Below are 19,549 nucleotides of genomic sequence, written 5' to 3'. Positions count from 1 at the left end.
TGCATTGGGAAGTAATCATTTCTCCGTCCGCTCCAATAAATTTTATACAGAGTTCCACCATCTCTAGGAAAACAGTGTGTGTGTGTGGGGGGAGGGATGCGCACATGAGAAAGACACACACACAAAACAGACTTGTTCCCTTATGCATTATCTGTAAACTACAGCATTCATGTGGAATCTGCATACATATTTGCAACCACTTATTTTCTGGAGCCATGCACACACTTGCACAACTTATTCGGTTGAGAAGCTTTTGTCATCTAGTCTGTTGTCAAAAAATCTGAAAGTCAGAATTTATAAAACATTTATATTACAGATTGTTCTGTATGGTTGTGAAACTTGGACTCTCACTTTGAGAGAGGAACAGAGATTAAGAGTGTTTGAGAATAAGGTTCTTAGGAAAATATTTGAGGCTAAGAGGGATGAAGTTACAGGAGAATGGAGAAAGTTACACAATGCATTGTATTCTTCGCCTGACATAAATAGGAACATTAAATCCTGATGTTTGAGATGAGCAGAACATGTAGCACATATGGGCAAATCCAGAAATGCTTATAGAGTGTTAGTTGAGAGACTGGAGGGAAAAAGACCTTTGGGGAGGCCAAGACGTAAATGAGAGGATAATATTAAAATGGATTTGAGGGAGGTGGGATATGATTGCACAGGATAGGTACTGATGGCCAGCTTATGTGAGGGCGGCAATGAACCTGCAGGTTCCTTAAAAGCCATTTGTAAGTATGCACACACTTGCGAGTCACAGCTAAGGAACCATTTTCGTACATGTGTGCGAGAAGGCTGGCCACAGAAAGTTTTACGAAATCCTGTTGCGCCTCTACACAAGAAATGGATTCGTTCCTCAAAAGAGTAACAACTCAAGGAATAGTAAATATCTTTTCTAGAGGGGAGCCCTGCACTAAAATCTAGTCTAAATGATAAGAAGGCTGAGTGAGGCCTTAGCACTTCGTAAGTCTAGTCTAAACGATAATAAGCTGAGTGAGGCCTTAGCACTTCGTTATAGTAAACATATAGCAAGAGGCGAAGTATACAGGGAAAAAAGTAATCAGTCAGGGTTTGAATTTAATGTAGTGAAGTTCTGTGTGTCGAATAGTAACGCTTGTGACACGACTGCTACAACATAAAAACGGTAAACTTAACATAATATATACAGTAACAAATGTTTCAATCCATTTAACCTTCTAAATCACGTTTTTAAAATGAGTACTTTAAGATTCGTAAGTCACGATTTACTGAAAAAGCTCAATTTAGCAGTGCTTTTGAATGTGCGAATATGTTATTTGTCTTGGAATGTGAGCTTTCACGGCCGGCGTTGATAGGATGCGTATTTTCCAGGCTAGAGGGCCGTGGTCTGTCGGTGTTACAATCAAACGTTTTGTCCACTACTCCGGTGGACATCTTCAGTGGCGTGGTACACGTGTGCAGAGAGATCTGCTGTGTGTATCAGGAACTGGCATTGAGACTGGTAGCACGTCGATATTTAAGGTGTGGGGCTGTTGTTGCTTGTCGTTGTCGCCGCTGTCCGCACTAGTGGCTTCAGTGTTCTGATTGTTTGTGGTAGTGTCTAATTGTCGGAGAAAGGGTTTGATGTGTGTGCTTCTGAGGGCCGGATACCAAGCTTTGTTGACCTTGAGTCCTTCCTCCTTACGGTTAAAGTTGTTTTTGTGTTTATGAATCTCAATAGCTTCCCGATGTAACCTGGCATAGAAGTGTGGCGTACTGCTTAGGATGTCGGTGTCCTGGAACCTGATGTTGTGATCCCCATCATTATAAGCATGCTCGGCTACAGCTGACTTGTCCACGTAACCTAGACGGCAGTTCCTTCTATGCTCGGTGATTTGGGTCTTGAAGATACGCTATGTTGTACCTATGTACACTGACCCACAGGAACACGGGATTCTATATACTCCAGCTGATGAAAGTCGGTCACGTTTGTCCTTGACAGACCGTAAGCAGTTACGAGTCTGCCTAGTAGGAGTGAAAATTGTCTCCACGTTGTGTTGTTGTAGTATCTTGCTGATCCGGTCTGTAGCTTGTCTGTAGTATGGAAGAAAAACCGTGCCTCTCTTGGTTTGGCCTTGTCTCGGATCAGTTGGTGTTTGCCGTCTTGGTTTTAAGGCTCTTTTAATTTTTGCTGTGGTTCCTGTTTTAGATGTTGTGGATCGGAGACCCGATTGGCCCGGTCAAAGAGAGATTTCATCATCACCCGCTTCTGCCTGGGGTGGTGGTTTGAGTCGTTGTGAAGATATCTGTCAGTGTGGGTGGGTTTCCTGTAGACTTTGTGACTGAGAGAACCATTCTCCTTCCTGTAGACCATAACATCAAGGAAGGGTAACTGACCATCCTTCTCTGTCTCCATGGTGAACTGAATCTGTGTGTGGTGGCCTAGATTATACGGCCTGCCGAAGATCCACAAACCGGAGGTACCACTCCGCCCTATTGTCAACAGTATTGGTTCCCCGACCTATGCACTGGCAAAATATCTCACCAACCTCTTGAATCCATACATAGGAAAAACGAGCTCCCACATCAAGGACTCCAACCACTTCATAGAGAGACTCAAGATGCTGGTTGTCGAACCACAGGACATTCGAGTGAGTTTTGATGTGGTTTCACTGTTCACTAGAGTACCGGTCAGCGACACCGTAGAACGACTAGGCGACATCTTTTCTGAAGACATCGTGGCTCTCTTCCGACATGTTTTGACTACCACATATTTCCAATGGTCACAGATGTTCTATGAACAGACAGACGGAGTGACCATGGGGAGTCCTCTCAGTCCTGTAGTGGCTAATTTCTACATGGAATCCTTTGAGGAGGCGACCTTGGAGTCTGCGGCACTTAAGCCTGCCTGTTGGTTCAGATACATGGACGATACTTTCGTCATCTGGAACCATGGAAGACAAGCCCTCGAGGACTTCCTAATCCATCTAAACAGCCACCACACACAGATTCAGTTCACCATGGAGACAGGAGGAAGGAGAATGGTTCTCTCGGTCACAAAGTCTACAGGAAACCCACCCACACTGACAGATATCTTCACAACGACTCAAACCACCACCCCAGGCAGAAGCGGGCGATGATGAAAACTCTCTTCGACCGGGCCAATCGGGTCTCCGATCCACAACATCTAAAACAGGAAATTGGCCACCTCATGTCTACACTGGAGGCCAATGGCTACTCCACAGCAAAAATTAAAAGAGCCTTAAAACCAAAACGGCAAACACCAACTGATCCGAGACAAGGCCAAACCAAGAGAGGCGCGGTTTTTCTTCCATACTACAGACAAGCTACAGACCGGATCAGCAAGATACTACAACAACACAACGTGGAGACAATTTTCTCTCCTACTAGGCAGACTCGTAACTGCTTACAGTCTGTCGAGGACAAATGTGACTGACTTTTATCAGCTGGAGTATATAGAATCCCATGTTCCTGTGGGTCAGTGTACATAGGTACAACACAGCGTAGCTTCAAGACCCAAATCACCGAGCATAGAAGGAACTGCCGTCTAGGTTACGTGGACAAGTCAGCTGTAGCCGAGCATGCTTATAATGATGGGGATCACAACATCAGGTTCCAGGACACCGACATCCTAAGCAGTACGCCACACTTCTATGCCAGGTTACATCGGGAAGCTATTGAGATTCATAAACACAAAAACAACTTTAACCGTAAGGAGGAAGGACTCAAGGTCAACAAAGCTTGGTATCCGGCCCTCAGAAGCACACACATCAAACCCTTTCTCCGACAATTAGACACTACCACAAACAATCAGAACACTGAAGCCACTAGTGCGGACGGCGGCGACGACAAGCAACAACAGCCCCACACCTTAAATATCGACGTGCTACCAGTCTCAATGCCAGTTCCTGATACACACAGCAGATCTCTCCGCACCCGTGTACCACACCACTGAAGATGTCCACCGGAGTAGTGGACGAAACGTTTGGTTGTAACACTGACAGACCACGGCCCTCTAGCCCGGAAAATACGCATCCTATGTTATTTGTGTCATAAAATGTCTATTAACTTCCGGATAGGTCAAGTGAAATGATATGTGAAGCCAATAGTTCTTGTGTTAGTACAATGTTCACTGCATCCTTCGGTGCTGCATACAATATATAATCGACAAGCCAAACATCACGTGGTCAGTGGTTCCCTAATCCATTGCTGCTGCACCAGTCGCTATAAATTGTTTTGTAAATAATTAAATTTCCATTAACTAATAGAAATCCCATTGTGATTTTTTTCTAGAGTTATTACGAATACTTCAGATACTTCAGTCCATTTAGCAGGCATTTTTTTAGGGTTTTTAATATGCCTTTCCACATTGATATCTAACTTTTAAATACTAAATCTTAATAAATAAAAAAAAAAAAAAGCTTTCATAATTATACTACAATCAGTTAGTAAATATTTAATGAAGGACGATTTTCAAGCCGTTAGATGCATTTTTTATTTTATTTTAACATCAATATTCTCAGAAATATGATGCTTTAAATGTTGGATTGTGCGTAATTTTTAACGAAATTTAGCATGCAGTATTTTTAAAACATTTAGACTTAGGTGGAAATAATAACTACATACATTAGTTTATTAGATATAGAGTTAATAAAAAAAAATGTATAATGCAACCAGACATATGAAAGTAAACATTTGTTCCATTTTGTGCAATTTAATATGGAATGACTCATGAATTGATGTGTTAATTGTAATCTGTGCCAGAATGGGTAATGTTTTGTAATGTTTCCTTGTCTAAATCGTCTTGCGCATGTGCATACTGATCCTATTTCTGAGTCTACATCTGTATGATGAGAGATAAACAGAGTCTCACTCACTCAGCATCTTGAGTCACAACAAGATCAGCTGGAACTCCTCTCTCTTTCGAGGAAGGAGTGGTAGGCTACACAACAATGTTGAGGTAATGTCTTGTAATTGAATTGACTAGCTGGGTTATGTCGGCAAAAACTTTTGGCTCCTGAAATCTTAGCTCTTCTGTTCAATCACCAGAATTTAATCTTCTTTACAGCAAGAAAACATTTCAAGGTCATGTAATCTATTAGAAGGTAACTTAATTCAAGCTATGTGCCTTTGTTTGTAATGAAAGCTTGCACTGGTCAAATTCCGCATTGTATTTGCAGATTAATGTAATTCAGTAACTTGTTATTATCAATGATCAGTTGGGATTTTGGTAAAATTATACACTGTACATTAATGTTAATCCCATTTTATTTACGTTAATTAAACAAAGTCTTATCATATTCGTTGTATCTGAGTTACATTATTGGTTGGAAATACCTGCATTTTCTTGCTCTTTCTGTTATCAGATTCATGACACGCTTTGGTGTGTAATGCAAGAATAATTCTAGCCAGCCCGAAGATTTTATAAATTCACTTTATTTTATAATTTTGTCTATTTCATCTCACTGAGAATTATATTACTTTTGGTACATTTTTATGGTTGATTGGTTGGTTGGCTTCCAATGCTGAGTACTCAGCAGCTAAGTCATTGGCTCTTTTCGATTTCTTTCAGTTTAATTAACATGCATTTTGTATGTGTACCTTGTAAAACATGTCAAAGGCTATGATTATAGATAGAAGACTGTGGACCAGTGAGGTTATTTATTATTTTCTACCTGATCTCATTATAATAAATTATCATGTATTGTCTACTTGAAACATGTCACCAGTCTCATAAGTAGAGCCTGGATGTTAGGCAAAATGCCTTTTTTAATCTGAGTGTATATATGACAGATCTATTAGTGATAAACATGTTTCCACACATTTGGGGATGATAGACCCAATTTTTATTTTGCTTTTTTTGCCTATTTTAGCTCCCATTGCCTATTGTAAGGTTAAATGCCTTTTTTTAGCCTTTTTACGTCATTATTGTACATTTTATATATTTTAATCCTAAATGACTTACCCTCCCTATTAGAGGAATCAAACATGAAAACAGCACTATTTGCAGATGATATAGTTTTGTGGACTTCCGGATCTTACAGACATAGACACAAAATTCAAAATTCTGCTCTTAAAGCTCTAAATCAACTACATGAATGGAATACATCAAATTTGATGAGACTCAATTTAAGCAAAAGTAACTACCAAATATTTTCACTTGGTAAAAAAGAAAGAGAATTCAATATCCAATACAATGGCCAACACCTTCCTAGGACTTATGAATCCAAATATCTTGGAGTTATTTTCGATAGTAAGTTAACATGTAGCAACCATTTGAAATACATTTCTGAAAAAGCTTGTAAAAGATTCTCCCTTCTAAAAAGACTAGCACGAAAGAAATGGGGGTGCTCTAGGAATACTTTGAACACTACATATAAAATGTTTATACAGCCAGTGCTGACATACTGCGGAGAAATTTTAATTACTTCACCTTTCATAAACGACATAGAATATGTTCAAAACCAAGCTCTCAGACTCATTACTGGTGGAATCAAAACAACTCCAATAGATTCTATGAGATTCCTCACTAATATTAACAGCATCAAAATGACAATTGAAGAAAAGCACTGATTCAATATGAAAAACTTGTTAGATTACCAGGAAACAATTGGCATTCATACAGTCCTCTCTGTAGATTGAAAACTCAAAAAAGTTTCATATCCATTGTTCAAGAATTAAAACAGAAAATCAATATCCCGAATTTAAAAGAAAACCTACAAATTAAACCAAACCCTTTAACTCTATTAAATATAGAATATAATCTAAATTTAACAGAAGAAATACTGAAATCAGAAGTAAACACTGACAAATTGAAACAATTGTCTTTAGAGACAATTAATATTAGGTACCCTCCACAAAACTGGCTTCATTTATACAATGACGGATCCTTGATCTCCAGAGAACAAGGTGCCAGTGCAGGTGTTACGTGCTGTCTCTTCTCACTTTATAGATCTCTTGGGTATGGAACAACAAGTTTTGATGGAGACATCATTGCGATAAGTGAAAGTCTCAGGAATCTTCTATGCCACATCAATAAATTTAGGAATGCAGTTATATTGTCAGACTCCAAAGCAGCTATTCTATCAATAGTCTCTAAACACACACTTTCATCTCAAACAGCAGAAATAACTAAAATGCTCTCTTAATTAATATCACTCAATAAAAGAATTGTATTCCAATGGATACCATCCCATTGCAGAATCCTGGGAAACGAGAAAGCGGATGCTTTAGCAAAGAAGGGCAGCACTGCTACTTACAGACCTGTTACTAAATCTACGTATTACTCTGTGAAAAGATTTATTAAATCTACATACTTAGACTTCAACAAACAAAATTTGATAACACAATCCCAAGGGAAAAAATGGAACTCTCTGTATCAAAATCCACAATTCCCGATTTACCACGCAAATCGTCTGTAGCTACATTTAGATTGGCAACAGGCCATGATTGTTTGGCCAAACACTTGCATAAAATTGGAATATATCAGTCCCCTAACTGCCCATTGTGCAACTCAAACCAAGAAATGGATTCGGAACACCTCAAAATCTGTTCTTCAGTGGCTGGCCATGATAATATCTTTGAAAAATATTGGAGTGCAAGAGGTCAAATGACTTTATTGTTAAACGCCTGGCATTAGAAAACAACAACATACTCGTATATTTGAATCCATTTAAAATAAACCGCACATAAATTATATAAAAAAAACAAAACAGAATGGTTGTACAAATTAAAAATATATATTCACCTTACCCAAATATTTGCTCAGAATCTTATTCTCCAGCAATACATGGGTCATTCTCATGAAACCAGTCACTTTTGGAACCCAAAAATGGCAACAACTGAAATTGTAAGGAGATTAATTTTTTGCTAGGTATTGGTTGAAGGTGTGAAAGATAAGTCAGGTGTGTTAGTGGCCATGTCTAAATCTTCGTGTGCTACGAGAAATAAAACAAAATCAATTTTCAGATTCCACGGTGTCCACAGCATCTCCACGGTGTCTACAGTTTTAATCCATGGATTATTCCTTTGGCTTCGTAAAGGCAATTTGATTTACACACCGACTTGAAATCAATACTGAAAATAAATAAGTCACAAATATTATTATACATAATAATATTAACTGATTGTTATTAGATATAATGCGATTGAGCCATGTTACAAAATGAAATAAGTATTTATGTTCGCTCGCAAACATATTTAATTAATAACGTGAAGTATCACTAACAGTGATAAACGTATTAATTTATATGTTTATAAATAATAATACCATATTGGTTTACACTTTTTTACTTGGTTATTTAACGACGCTATATCAACTACTCTGTTATTTAGCGTCGATGGAATTGGTGATAGCGAGATGGTATTTGGCTGGATGAGACCAGGGATTCGCCATAGATTACCTGACAGTCACCTTACAGTTGACGAAACCTCGAAAAAAAAAAACCCAACCAGGTAATCAGTCCAAGCGGGAATCGAACCCAAGCCCGAGCGAAACTCCGGATCGACAGGTAAGCACCTCAGCCAACCGAGCTACGCCGGTGACTGATTTCACTTATTTCATGAAGATATTTAAATAGAAATAAGAAATGATTTACGGTTATAGTAATAACAATAATGATAAATATTTTACCTTTAATTCTGATTCTTTTATAAGTATATACACACGTATGCCCTACAAAAAAATAAGAACCACTTCTGTAGAAGACACAAACCAACTCCTTTACACAAAAGAAAATTTTCAATGACCCATACCACATTGAAATTTACACATATAACTCAATTCATTGAAAATTACCAAATTTTGATTTTCTTCACACCGCTATACTGATGCGTCTTTATTGTATTGTACCCGTGATGCTTGTACTCCAAACTGTGGCTACTCTTGTGTCTGTAGGAATTATTCTGGCGAACAACTGTGCGAGAAACTACTCTCTTACAGTGCTGCAGCATTTTATACATCTTAATTATTTTGCCACTTATGATGCATCTTACTAATTTTTTACTTTTATATTCTACAGAAGAAAATGATTTTAATTGTTGTTCTAGCAACTCTCCAAGGATCAGTTTCTTCTTTATGTCAGAAGGAACTGGACACCCTCTTAGCAAAGTACGAACTGCAGTGCGCGAGGAAGATTGGTTTGCTTTTTTCTTCTCTGTGATACGAGATGGAGTATAGCATAGGCCTATTTCATTTTTTTTTACATGTGAAAAAACTTTCCCAATTTTTCTGTTAAACGTTTAAGCTTAATGTTTCGGCTTTTAGTTTTCGAATAACTTCACTACTTTTTATTAGCAGGAGAGCTTTTTGTATCCTTTCCCACCAAATTACTATTATTACATTGTTGAATATATTTGTTCTTAATTTTCGTGCAATATTCTCTCATCTATTCTCTTCGGTTTTCCTTCGCTCTCTTAATTCTCTATTAGTCATGGCAGAAAATGTCTTAATTTTTCCTTCCTTCTTCCTTTCAGCCCATATCTTACTCTCCGCCGTTATGTAAGCAGCGTGCTTTTCAGGATCTGCTTCCATCGTTAAACACTCTGGTTCTATTTTCCTTGCAAGTTGCACGTTTCGACTTTTGACATTTCTTGAAACGTCAGATTTCTTACTTCTATAAATTTCTGTCTTTAAGCTTATTTTTCTTGTCCTTTCCTTATTCTCGTATTTTTTTCCGTCCTCTGGTCAGTTCACCACCACTCATCGTGTAATACATGATACAGTCGCAATATTGTATCCATATAGAACTATGTAGAGACTGTATTTTCCAGTTACATCATAAACATCACATCAATAATAATTATCATGGCATGTGAACTAAATATCTCGTTGCAAATAAATGCACGGTGTTTATAGCCATGGTGTCCACTCCCACGGTGTCCACATTTCAGACTTTGCGCTGGTGTGTTCTAATTACTTTTAAGCATATTAATTTTTCCGATCATATTTCATAAATAGCCTATGAAGTCATTACTTACCCAGCAGTTTGGTAATTCCTCCTTGCGTAGTTGAGCTGGCACTTTATCCACGGTGTCCACTTAAAAAAATGAACACTTGCTATTCGATGCCATTTTTTAACTTGATACGCAAGTGCAGATTTTTTTTATGTCTGACAAAGCACTAGCAATTCACCATCTTTATCTCCCGAATGTTCTGGAAGCACCACATTGAACTTCTATTTTAAAGCGGCAAATTCAAAGCGAAGAATCATCCGTTCCATGGCAAAGCTAAAAAGTCGTGGACAAAAACTACACCACTTCTGTAGTGACATTGGGCACTTTTATAAAACTGTTGTATATGAGATGTTTACTTCCTTTAACGCACTTTTCAATACAATGTGTTTGTTTGCATTCGGATTAATAGTTTAAAGGTGATATGCATTGAAATTTATATTCTGTAGTGCGGGACATCCACGGTGTCCACATATTTGGGTATTCCAAGCTATGCATGGTGGTAAGAAAATGTAATATCGACCTAAGTTTAGGGTGGATAACTACGGTAATAGTGCTGTATTCTTTACACAGGAGATATTTTGCAAGTTACAAGATATTACAGAAATCTATGCAGGGGAATGAAATGTGATGGATTTCATGAGAATGACCCACATATGTTTCCAAGAAGTCGTAAACTTTTCTCTCCTACCAATTATATCTTTTATGTCACTTAACAAAGATGTTTGAATAGTATAACCCTCAGTGCTCAGGTCACTTCGGGGTTTACCAGTGAAAGAAAGAGGACGAGGGAAGTATTAAAAACAAGTCTCCAGGTCCCGTTACTGTTGTCGCTTGCATGCGAAAGTCACGCATACTTTGAAGTCTCTAATCCCTTCTCACACCCCTCTTTTTGAGACAATACGCAGTCAGTTTTTTCCGATCTCTGAAAGAAAGTAGTGACAGTCCTTCTGAAATAAGTTGTTTTAAGTTTGCTCCAGTCACTTCAGTAGAAGTAGAAAGATCTTTTTCCACCATGAAAAATGTTCTCTCTGGCAGGCAGCTCACTATGACAGTTGACAAGTGGAAAAAAGCATCTTGTTGTGACATGTAACCAAGGAAAGTGAGTACCGTATGGGATAGTTTATTAAGTACTGTATTTGTCTATTTTTTGTCTATTTCTATGAATAATAAATGTCTATTTCACTGCCTATTTTTGCTATTTTTAGTGCTATATGCCTGTCTAGTTTAACCAAAATAAATGCCTAAACATCTGGGCTCTACTCATAAGCATTCACGATAAATTTGCTACATGGAAGCTCTTTCGTACAATAAAAAGTTCCCATAATTATCCACACACAATGTACATCATGAATGAAATCTCACAACAAACCTAGTAAGCAATGCAAGTCCACAATGCCAATGAAAAGTTTCGAGTAGACTACAATATCTGTTATCGAGTTTATAATATAGTAATGGTGGGCCTGGCCCCTGAATTTTACCAGTGGTGTCTATTACATGCAGTATACTATGTGGGGTCAACACCAAATGGAAGTCACACTTGGATTTTCTCCACCTAAAGTGGTGGATCATCAAGGAAACAATACATTTTTTTATTTAAAGAAAATGGACTATAATTTTATAATGCAAACACAGATTATAAAATGATTCATCAGAATAATGTGTTAGATGTACAACATACCTGACAGTGCCAGGAAGCATTTGGGAGCTGTGGGATGACACCATAGAGAAAGAGCATGATTGTGTGGATGTGAGCGACATCTCCTGTTGCTGCCACTCGGCCTGTAGAAGGTTGTAAGTGTGCACTGAGTGACGCAGAAATTCATTGGTGTTCGGATGTGAACAGTTGCCAAACATCTCCATATATGCCATGACTGCAACAATATGGAAACTTGCTGAAATGCGATTTTATAGAAAAGAAATGCGTCCTTCAACCCAGCATTCACAAAGAACAGACAGACATAATTAAATAGCAATTTCGTAATCATTACAGATACACTTGGTAATACGTTACTGCAGTATGCCAGATTCAGAACAATACTAACAAGTGTCCTTTACTGCCTACACCTGAACTACCAGCTTCAAACCATTCTATACGAAGTGTTACATCTCTAGAGTATTCTGGATCAAAACACGATGCCTTCCCCTACCATTCTGTACTGTAACTTCCAGTTCCTCTCTGAATTTTCTAACATGATCATAGACTGTAATATGATTAGGAACTCAGACATCTGAAAAATTCTCTGCAACCTTTCTTTGCATTCGTTAGGCAGAGTCAATGAGTACATAAGATTATAAAAAAACACTCGCAGTTTATTGTAAGCTGAGAAATGTTTATTCCAACCACAACATCACCACAGAAAAAATTCTCGCTAGCACTGAGTGCCAGCCTCCAGCAGGAAACTTAAATACTTTCCATACAGACTGAGTAAGTCTATTTGTCTTATATTTGTCCTGTGTAATTTTACTGCAATTTCTAGTCCTGATCTTCGCCAGCATAGACAGAGTGAGGTGTGTAAAGGAAGTTCGTAATGCAGCTGCAGGCAGTAAAACATCACTTAATCATATTTACTAAACATGAATACTGTAAAATGATTAAAGGTTTTCTATTTAAGTATTCAATAATAATGACAATATATATTTATTTATTCTAAACTAAAAAAAAAGATGCTAAATTTCACACGTCAATATTTAGATTCCATAGTTTATGTGTACAGTATTCCAAAGCTATTTTGTACCCTCAATGTAATAAGTTCTTGTAATAATTACTTGGTTCACAAATTTAGGCTCCCAAATCAACAATGCACTATATCTAATTTTCTTTATTTTTTAATTAAGAACTGCTATTTCAGTATATTTAACTGATCTTCACACTGTTCTGCAAAAATTATAAGCAATCACTATGATTTTTCGTATTTACACACATCTACTTGGAGGATTTAGTAAATAAATGTTTTCAGAACATGGTAGGAGTGATAGTAGGAGGAAGAAGAATAAATTGCATAAGATTTGCTGATGATAGGGGTTATTAACAGAAGAGGAGATGATACTAAGGGATATGCTACTGGAGCTAAATGACAGCTGTGAGCAGTATGGGATGAAGATAAATGCAAATAAGACGAAGTCCAAGGTCATAAGAAGAAAAATAAAGAAGTTAAGCAAGCGAATTCTAAATGAGGCAGTTGGGCAAGCGGACAGCTTCAAATACTTGGGGTGTACTATAAGCAGTAACATAAGCTGCTGCCAGGAAGTCAAAAGGAGGATAGCAATGGCCAAGAAAGCTTTTAACAGAAAAAAGAAGCATCTTCTATGCACCTCTGGAAAAAGAACTAAAGAAGACACTAGTGAAGTACTTTGTATGGAGTGTGGCATTGTATGGGGCAGAAACATGGACATTAAGACAAAGTGAAGAGAAGCGAATAAAAGCATTTGAAATGTGGATATGGAGAAGAATGGGTGAAGAAAGAATGATGCTGAAACTGATCAGGAAGAGGAAAAGATATCGGTTGGGTCATTGGCTGAGAAGAAACTGCCTACTGAAGGACACTGGAAGAAATGGTGAATGAGAGAAGAGTTTGGGGCAGAAGAAGATATTGGATGATAGACGACATTAAGATATATGGATCATACGAGGAGACAAAGAGGAAGGCAGAAAATAGGAAAGATTGGAGAAAGCTGGATTTGCAATGAAAGACCTGTCCTTGTACAGAACACTGAACGAATATATATAAAGAATTGCAGCAGCAAGCTGCTATCTGCTATTCAAATGAACTTCCTCAAGAAGAAAGAGATATTACAGAGAACAAAGATAGCAGTTTATAAGACCACCTATATGTCGATGTTAACATACCAGTGTGAATCCTGGACACTGATTGAGAGAATCAAGAGTAGAGTCCAGGTGGCAGAAATCAGATACCTCAGAAAAATAGAGACCAAGACTAGAAAGGATAGAATCCGGAATACAACCATTAGGACAGGCATTAAAGATGAAGTCACTGGAGGAGATTATCCAAGAACAACAGTTGAAATGGTTTGGCCATGTACGTACAATGGATGAAAACAGATCGCCTACCGAGATTAATAAAGGAGGTTAGGATTGAAGGAGTGAAGACTTCAGGAAGACTAGGACACTGTTTGTGAGAGGTGAGAGAGGCAGTCACCTTGACTGAGGATAGAAGCAGATGAAGATCTCTCGTATCATCGACACTGAAAGGTATCAGAGGAGAGGATTAAGAAGATATATTCTTCTACACATCATATTTCAGCAGATAGGCTATAGAATGCACTTTTTAAAATCCAAAATTGAAGAAAAAATAGGATGTGGCATTCGAAATAGCTAAAAATCGCACTTCAGTTGAAAATAATGTATTCTTAATTAACATCAGATACCTTCTAAAAATTATAAGCAATGTCTTCATTTGTATACTGATAACATAACACATTTAACTCGTTACTTCTTTGTTATTCTCACTCAAGTCATTGCTGTCAGATGATGCGAGCTCCACTGCGTTGTCTTCAGTTTTGTCCATCAAAAAGAAAAGGATATGACTCTAAACGTTTTTTGAAGGACGTCCTTTATTAGAATTTACCTTTGCACATTATTTTTGTCGACGTCGAATTTTCTCCCTGCTGTTCGATTTTCAATTTCTTCTGCATAAAGCACCACTTGCAACTTAAATTTCGAGGGGTAACTCACTCTTACTAGATCACGTTTCACTGACCAATGATCAGTCAACTTAAGTAATGAATGAGAAGAAATGCTAACCACCCCTTCAACACCTTTATTCTACACCAGCGACGGGGAACAGCTTCTCTCAGAGAGCCTAATGATTGCTGTAGCTTTCGTGTACCACACAATCTGGACAAAACACGAAATGAGAGAATGTAACCTCTATGGAGATCACTATGACAGATTGAGCATTGTAAAAGAATTACGACTTAACGATTATATTCATGTGATTTATTTATTTATTCATTCTGCTAACAACAATTGACACAGTTATGTCAAATTGTGCTGTATAATGAACGAGAGAAATGTTCAGGGCAGAAGAAGATAGCAGATGATAGACAACATTAATATATATGGATCATATGCGGAGATAACAAGAAAGGCAAAAAAGAGGAAGATTGGAGAATGCTGGGTTTGCAGTGAAAGACCTGCACTTGGACAGAAAACTATAAATAAAATGAATAAATACAAAACAAAATATACAAACTCAATAAGTCTGAGGATAAAGAAAAATATTAAGCCTACATGAAATTACAAATTCATTCATTCATTCATTCATTCATTCATACATCCATAGAGTTCTTTCACTGCAAACCCAGCATTCTCCAATCTTTCTTATTTTGCGCCTTTCTCTTAGCCTCCACTCATGATCCATATATATTAATGTTATATATCATCTGGTATCTTCTTCTGCCCCGAACTTTTATTCCATCCACCATTCCTTCCAGTACATCCTTCAGAAAGCAGTATATCCTTTTTAGCTCGTGACCCAGCCAATTTATTTTTCTCTTCCTGATCAGTTTCAGCATCATTCTTTCAATTACAAATTATAATATAAATATTAATCAAATGGAGTGTACGAAAGTTCATAGAGCAATTTTGTATGGTAGTCTATGTTGTAATAATAAGCCAAAATCTGGATGGTTATTCTTAAGAGATAAGGAATTAAATATGTTACACATTTAAATTAAAGCTGAGCATTTTAATACTGGTATTGTTGATTTAAAAATGGGAATATGTAGTAATTGTATATTTCTTAAATTTGTCTTCACTGCATTAAAATAATACACTTTAATGGTAAAAGGAATGCAATGATTGTTGGAAATACATTATTCCAACAACATAAAAGAAGAAGATACACGTGAACAAGGGATGAGAGGAGATATCAGATAGACTACATACTGGTTCAGGAGAGATTCCGAAATTGGTTACATAATGCAGCGACTACCAGGAGCAGATATTAGCTCAGATTACATCTTACTGATATATGAAGTAGATATTGGTCGGAAGAAGACAAGAGGAAGATGGGTGACGAAGAAATCTAGGGTGGTGGGGAAAAAGCAAACAGGTCATAAAATTGTCAAAATGAGACAGAAGGTAGAAGGTAGTATGATCTATCTTTTGGTAGAAACAAAACAAGCTATTTCTAATTTAAAAGACGACATGAGGCTTGAGTAAAACACGACATGAGGCTTGAGTAAAACCAGATAGGTGAACAATTATTTTCGGTAAAGAAAAAGCAAATAAGTCTTTCCAATTTGATAGTAAGGAAATAAGTCAAAGATCTCTCTGAGATTAGAGAACAAGTCAATCCATGTTAAGAATTATCATCAAAATTTAAAACTGTGCTGTTATTATTAAAGGTAATATAATTTTGTAGAGAGTCCTAATTAAAAGTTGCTGACATTATCTGAGTTTACAATACATATTTTCGAAAACATCTCCATGTAAAGTCTTTTAACAAAATTTGATAGAATGAAGGAATATGTATAACAATTCTTAAGAACATACAGTAGTAAGGAAATAAATCTTATCTGATCAGATACAGATCAAGGGAAGAATAAAAATTCCTCCATCCCAGGTTCGATCCCTGGCCTGGTCGGTAGTGGATAAAGCAGACATTGAAGAGGGTTTATTTCCTCGGGATACTCACATTTCCTCCTATCATTCCACCAACACATTCCACCTACCCTTCATTTCATCTATAATCTGCAATAGTAAAAATAGGCTGAGGTAAAATCTTGGGGTTAGTATGAGTTCCTAATGCTAATATAGAAACGGGCCCCTGTGGCTTATCAGGTTATTTGTGTGTAGATAGGATCTGGCTCCTATCAGGGGTTGAGGCAGAATGGTCCACCTGTCAGCATCGGATTCGCGAATGCCACCTAGGTCACCTGTTGAACTTGGACAATCATCACATGGTTTGGGCGCACAATGGACCAATGTATGCCTAAGTGTACAAATTCATTCCAGGTTCAGTCCTCGTAAAGCCAAAACAGTGCTTTTTGTCATAGAAATTAATATGCTGGTATAGTGCGACACAGGATAATAAACTTCATAAATTAGTTCCAAATTTGCGGTTTATATATCAGCTGAGTATGAATCATGCATGTTTGCAACTACAGAATATAATTTTCCAATTTAAATGTTTATTTCTTCTTGAAAGAGGCTCCCTCTCCCCCTCCTCTCTCTCTCTATCAATCCCCCTCTTTCTCTGTGTCTGTGTATGTGAGAGGTTTTCCCCGGTGTAGGGTGGATGCCGGGGAATCCATGGAGAGTCCTTGGCCTCACCTCATTTAATCTCGCCAAAAAATTGTAATCTTGTTAAATTTTAACTTATTCCACATCTTAAAGTTTCAATGCTAATGTAAGATCTATGAAATACAACAAATGAAATGAAATGAAAAATGAAATAAAATGGAGGGAAGTTAGGTAGGTATGTATCATGCTAGACAGGGTCTCGCAAAGAAGACTATTTTCTTTTCTAAATAACTTTATTCTTTAAGTAAGTATTATATTACATGACTTATTACAACAAAGAGGAAATTTTGAAGATTATGTTTAATACATACTATATTCACTTTCTGAAAAGATACCAGAATGTAGTAAATGCATGCACTGATGTATTCTTGGATACATCTAGAAATATCTTAAAACATTCATAAAATGGACTGTGGTATTCCTTGAATTTCTTGCCTTATCTTAGCTTAGTCTTGAGGTCATTCAAAGAGGTGGGTTGATCCTGGTACAAGCAGCTCTTTAGTCACCCCCACAAAAAGTAATCGGGGCTGACAAATCAGGGGACTTCGGACGCCAACTGGAATCAACCCAACTGGAGATAAGATGACCTGAATACATTTCCCGTAATTTCGCCATATTTACTCCTCTGGCAGTATGGTGCCATTTTGCTGAACCCACACTGCACACTGAAATCTTGCTATTTCTGGCTGAAGAAATGTTTTTAGCATGTGACTGGTGTACCCTCATCATCTTCAGAGAAGTATGGCCCAATTACACTAGACACAAATATGACACACCATAGCATAAGCTTCAGTGAATGAAGGAAACGTTGGTGAACTTCATGTGGATTTTCATTAAGCCAATATCGGAAATACACATTGGCAAAGCTGGTCATTCTGCTCTTTAGCTGGTAGCTTCCAAACTTTCAATGTAATCCGTGAATTGTTGTGCATAACAAAACGCAGTTGCTTGTCCATTGTAAGTGCATGTTTTTATGCATGTGACTGATTCGCTTTGCGTAAACAAGTCAACACATGCAACTCGATGTTGCACAGACCACATAGTTATTTTGACTAATGGCTGAGGCGGAAACAAAACTTCCATAATAAAGATCAAAATATATTTACACTATGTACCAGATATGAAATTATTCTCAAAATATTTTAATTCTCAATGTAGTACAAGTTTTCTAAAAATGTGCAAACACTCATTTGCCAGGTAATCAGAATTAATCTTTAATTAGAAATGTTTCAACATTCTAACTTTCAAGAAATGTAATACAGGTACATCATTACATTAAAAAGATTCTTCTTCAAACAATAATTCATAAATATTTTTTTATCATTCATGTGCATAAATAAAAAGTATTTTACAATCTTTATTAAGCAGAGTGTCTCATATTTTTGAAGGTAGCTTAAAATTCATATAAATACGAGCATGCAACTACATACACACAAACTATTCAGCATTCAAGAGAATTAAACACATTGAAATCTTGAAAAATAAAATATAACACGCGCACACGCACAAAAAGAATTACACTGTAATGTGTGTATATTTTGTTTACTGTAAATAGTTTAAGAGATGTGATTAAAATGTTTAAATTCTATGTTTATTATTCGAAGGATATATATTTACAGCTGTAGAATACATTTCCAAAATCAACTGCTCTCTTGCTGCCAGAGCGTATAAAGAAAAAGAGTACACAGTTTTATACAGTAGGTACTGAGTGACATCACAGCTGAATCTACAGCCATAAGAGTGTATGGAAACAAGCAAAGAGATGTCCCAACAAATATCTGAGTGTTTGCACAGAAAGGTGGAGAGGAGCTCCATCCTGCATTATCCACACATCAGCAGATTGACACAAACATGCTTCTATATGTCTCTTTTACTCGTAGTGAGGTGAGCATGTTTAAGTAAGAAAACACATGAGAAACTGTAAAAACAAATGTGGATAGGTCAGCAGTCTCACTTCCAGAAATGCGGAGACAACGTTACAAGATAAAATGAAAAATGGGGTGAATTAAACTCGTTTCGTACATCTTGGAAATAGACTGTTCTTCGGAGATATTGAAAGACAAAATATGGGAACAAATGCAACCACTGCAATTGTCATAAATTTCACTTGTGCTGAACAAGGATTCTAATATCTATTAACAAACACTGCAAGATAATTTGCAAATACTTTCTCATTATACATTTATACAATTATTATGTAACATTTAATATTGACTATTTGACTCTCGATTCTCATCAGAATATTTTAAATTAATTTTATTTATTTTAATAAAATGCATTATCTTGTAATGATCAATTTGACTTTAATTTATACAGAATGAACCGTAAGTAATGTCATTAATTTCAGGG

At 36.9% G+C, this 19,549-nt stretch overlaps 1 protein-coding gene across 5 annotated transcripts in view; it reads right to left on the bottom strand.

Annotated features, from left to right (window-relative positions):
- C3G (C3G guanyl-nucleotide exchange factor) overlaps positions 1–19,549 on the bottom strand; it is a 403,493-nt gene that overhangs the window by 76,137 nt on the left and 307,807 nt on the right. For all 5 annotated transcript variants that reach the window (XM_069820753.1, XM_069820750.1, XM_069820751.1 and 2 more), the window contains one exon: positions 11,612–11,804. In XM_069820753.1, the coding sequence (XP_069676854.1) occupies positions 11,612–11,804 (193 nt within the window). The remainder of the gene's footprint in view (positions 1–11,611; positions 11,805–19,549) is intronic.

Source organism: Periplaneta americana, chromosome 3 (genome assembly GCF_040183065.1).
Source record: "Periplaneta americana isolate PAMFEO1 chromosome 3, P.americana_PAMFEO1_priV1, whole genome shotgun sequence".
NCBI classification, from domain to species: Eukaryota; Metazoa; Arthropoda; class Insecta; order Blattodea; family Blattidae; genus Periplaneta; species Periplaneta americana.
Note: the sequence above shows the minus strand (reverse complement) of the source record. Positions and strands in the feature narration are given on the sequence as shown.